This window comes from Egretta garzetta, unplaced genomic scaffold (assembly GCF_000687185.1).
Source record: "Egretta garzetta isolate BGI_Z169 unplaced genomic scaffold, ASM68718v1 scaffold275, whole genome shotgun sequence".
NCBI classification, from domain to species: Eukaryota; Metazoa; Chordata; class Aves; order Pelecaniformes; family Ardeidae; genus Egretta; species Egretta garzetta.
In genome coordinates, this window is record NW_009259867.1 from 868,808 (window position 1) to 872,605 (window position 3,798).

The 3,798-nt window shown below is 43.8% G+C and overlaps 1 protein-coding gene across 1 annotated transcript in view; it reads left to right on the forward strand.

The window, feature by feature from the left end:
• Positions 1–3,798, forward strand: part of SNAP47 (synaptosome associated protein 47) — a 25,445-nt gene that overhangs the window by 5,101 nt on the left and 16,546 nt on the right. Inside the window, exon 2 of the mRNA XM_009640099.2 lies at positions 1,178–1,662. Coding sequence (XP_009638394.1) covers positions 1,178–1,662 — 485 coding nt within the window. The remainder of the gene's footprint in view (positions 1–1,177; positions 1,663–3,798) is intronic.

Genomic DNA, 3,798 nt, shown 5'->3' on the forward strand with positions numbered 1-3,798 from the left:
GGGGGGATATTAAGTTAGTTGACTGTGCAGGCAGATGTAGTTGGCCCCAAAATTTCTTTCCAGCCATTGAGGCTAAATCATCCTGAAATACAGGATCCTCTGCTAGCAGGATGGGTTTGGGTGAGGGGCAGGGGATGAGAGGAGAGCAGGAGGAACGGAGCATCATAGGTGCAGACTGTGGCTCTGACTCCTGGCTAGACCCAGAGAGGGATGCCATCAGACAGACAGCACAGCACGTGGAAAATCAAACCAAAACCACCACCTTTCCTCTCATTCACGGCTTTTTTTCGTGGAAAGAGTACTGCTGAGGCTTAGACCCAAAGAGGTCTGTGATCATGATCTGTTCTTGGGAGAGAACCCCAGAAATGGGGAATGGGCTATGGTGACAGAAAATACAACAGGAGGATAGTGTCTTCCATGTCACTGATTCTTCCTAACAACATTTACATCTTTCTTGCCTGCAGCTGATAAACTTAGGTGCCTGCTTCGGTGCATTTTCTTGCTTAAAAATAAGGGGCTTGACTCCCTGTGTTAGTTCTGGCTATACAGTGGTCTTCCTTGGGAGCAGTTGCTTTAATTCCTCCATAAAGTGAGTCTGATTACCTTGAAGCTAAAGCACTGGTTTGCCAGCAAGGAGGTCTGTCTCCTTTGGGAGCTACACCAACACTGCTGGTGAGGCAGATGCTGGATGCCAGTGCCTGCTGGGCTTTTCAGCCTCAACCTTGCACTCTTCAGTGTTTTAACTGGCAATGGCAATTTGGGAGTGGGGGCAAAGCAAAAGATGGCATCAGACTATAGGGCTGAGGTATAAAGGAATAGAAAAAGGCAGTGGTGGCGATGGCCAAGTGTGGAAACATTGAGGTAAAAGTCAGTGCTAGCTGAAGAACAGATGGGTGTAAATTGGCCTGAATAAATCCAGTTGGAAGTTGGATTTCTCGCATCAGAACAGTGAGGTTCTGGGACCGCTTTCCAACGTGTTAGCAAATGAAGAAAAGCTCTTTATTTTTAAAATGGATGGCCCCTGGTAAGCCGTGAATAGGTTTCAGGAGCAAAATAGCAGAGGGCTGGCCTCAGTATTAAGAAATCTTTGCATCTGTGGTAATTTGCTTTGAACTGGTGGGGTAGCACGACCCTCCTACTGGCTTTTGCTCTTCTAACACTCTCTTTTCTCCTCTAGGTTGTTGACTGAGCTCGAATCTCCTTCTTGGTGGCCGTTCAGCAGCAAACTCTGGAAAGCGCCATTGGAAACCAAGCCAAAGGAAACTGCCACAGTTTCCGATTCGAAGAACCAGGAAGGAATCATAATTAGAATTCCAGTTATTATCACCCACAGAACAGACTCAAATGTCAAGCCAGGAAAACTCACGCTCTTCGCTTCTGGCCTGGAAATCAGTGACTGCAATTCTCAGGTCATTCACCGGTTTGAATCAAAGGATGTAGATGATATCAGAGTTCATACGCCATATGAAATCAGCGTCCGTCAGAGATTTATTGGGAAGCCCGACACCTCTTACCGGCTCTTGTCAGCAAAGATGCCAGAAGCAATCCCCATCTTGGAGGTGCAGTTTAGCAAGAAGATACAGTTTTTAGAAGACGCCCTAGGATTTGTTGGTGCCAGGAAGTCTCCTCAGGTAGATTTGGGGACCTCCATTTGGCAAGCAGGTATGTGATGGACAAAGCAATCCATGTGTAAGCAGTAGCCCTAGCACCAAAAGATAACAAGCTGTTTTCAAACTCAGAATAGTGTATAATATTGACAAGGCAAATCCTTTCCCCCTGCTCCAATGGTGAGACCATGCTGATGATAAAATGCAGGAAATAACTGCTAGGTGACTTTAGACCCTCTTGCCGAGAGGGAGAGGGTAGGGGTGCCAGAAGTGTGGCCCTGTTTTAGTCTAGATGGATTTACTTTCTCCCAACTACGGTAGCAAAAGCTGTGACTGTAGATGCTGAAGCTGAGTGTCCCTCAGGAGCCTGGCAGCTGGAGCACACCAAGCCCTCTTTTAACATCATGCTCTCAGCTGGCCACTCCACACCACTTTCTGAAAGCATTAGCTTAATTTGAGTTTCCGCTAATGGCCTGTGTTTTAACTACAATGGCATTCTTTTTCTGGTGGTCACCAATCTGCTACTGGGCCACCCTGTGGGGAAGGGTCATTAGAAACCCATTCTTCTCTCCTGACTGCGTGCTTCAGAGTCCTCTGTCATTGCTGTTTTTCCTTTGGCAGTTCATAGCTGGAAACATATTTACATTAAACCTGTCGTTCAGTTAATTGTAGAAAGGTTAAAACAAAGTTCCAGTCCAGCAAGTTTGTAAATAACATATGGGATAAACATCATGATAATTTTCAGATTTTTAAAAATAGAATTTTGTTACTTGAGAAGTTCAGGTGTTTGGTTTTAGGAGATTTTAGGTCACAGAATAGGGCAAGGCACAGTTTAATCGTTTTTCAAAAAACACAGTGGAGACTGAAACCCTTTCACAACAATACAAATGACATTCCTTGCTACTATTACTACTTCTAAAATTCTGGGGAGGGTTGTTTTTTTGTTTTTCTGTAATCCAACCCTGCCTTCATTTGGAGAGCTGGTGAATTTTTGTCTGTTAGGAATTTATTTCTATCAACACGCCTGAATCCTTTATTTTTCCTAATTGTTAGTGACAAAAGAGTAAATCGGTGGATGGATTCATTGCCAATATATTAAAAACAAGTAGAAAAACGATACAGTAAAACAATAGATGAACCTATTTCGGTGCACCAAGCTAAAGCTGGACTTCAGCAGGGAGGATAATGTCCTCTTGTTGACGAGTCGTCGAGGGCCATAGCTTGGAAAAGCTTGTTAATTTTTAAGGAAGTAAGTCTTGGGCATCTGGCACTAAAATGTCAGCACAACAACTTAGAGGAAAAACAACCTGCTGGTTTCTTAAGCACTGAGTTATTCCAGCAAATTGGTTTTCAGTTCCTGATGGTCTTAAGGCTGGTTACATAAAATAATTGGTTATACAGCCCTACTGTGCTTAATTTCCCACTGCTCTGCTCTGTTTGCATCTGAGTCAGTGAGTCAAGGCTATTGCTCTCCTACCCCCACCTGCATTTTGACTGTTTAATTTGGAAATGTCAGTAAAGAAAACTGGAGGTTATGGAAATCCTGACTTCTCCAGCTCCACCAAAACCCTTGTTTGTTCCTTCCCTGGAGTCAGTTGCTGGCTCCCTCCTGTCACAAGATGGCAGTCACGGACTGTGTTTTAACCTCTGGGGTTTTTCCATGGTTGCTCACATGGTGGAAATACTGATTTTTTTATTTTTTTTTTTTAAATTTTTTTCTTTTTTTTTTCCCCCCCCAAAAGCAGAGGAAAAAAGTCTGCGTTATGCATGCCTGCCTTTGTGTACACATAAAATATATATGTGTATTTTCAGATAGCAAATGTCGATTTGTAGGCTTATAGGAGAAATATCCTTGCAGTGGAGATACGTCTGTCTTGGCAAACTGGCTCGTAGCGTTCTTTGCCCTTGGTGGTGCAGCTCAGAGACGTGAACGTTTCCACAACTGTCGTAGTGTCCTCTGGACCCTGTCTGTTTACACGAGTCCTGCCTTAAAGTTGTGCGTGTTGCACGTTTGTATAAGGAAATACAAAACCCCTCGCCTTTCCTAAGAGTTTTGGCTTAATTCCACCGAGAAGAGGAATTTGGGAAGAGGTTTAGACACACCGGATTATCTGAAAGTATTTTTAGCTGCTTTGCCTGTCTTTTTTTGACTGTATTTTTTTGGACCAAGCCGCATGGGTGTTTAAATGCT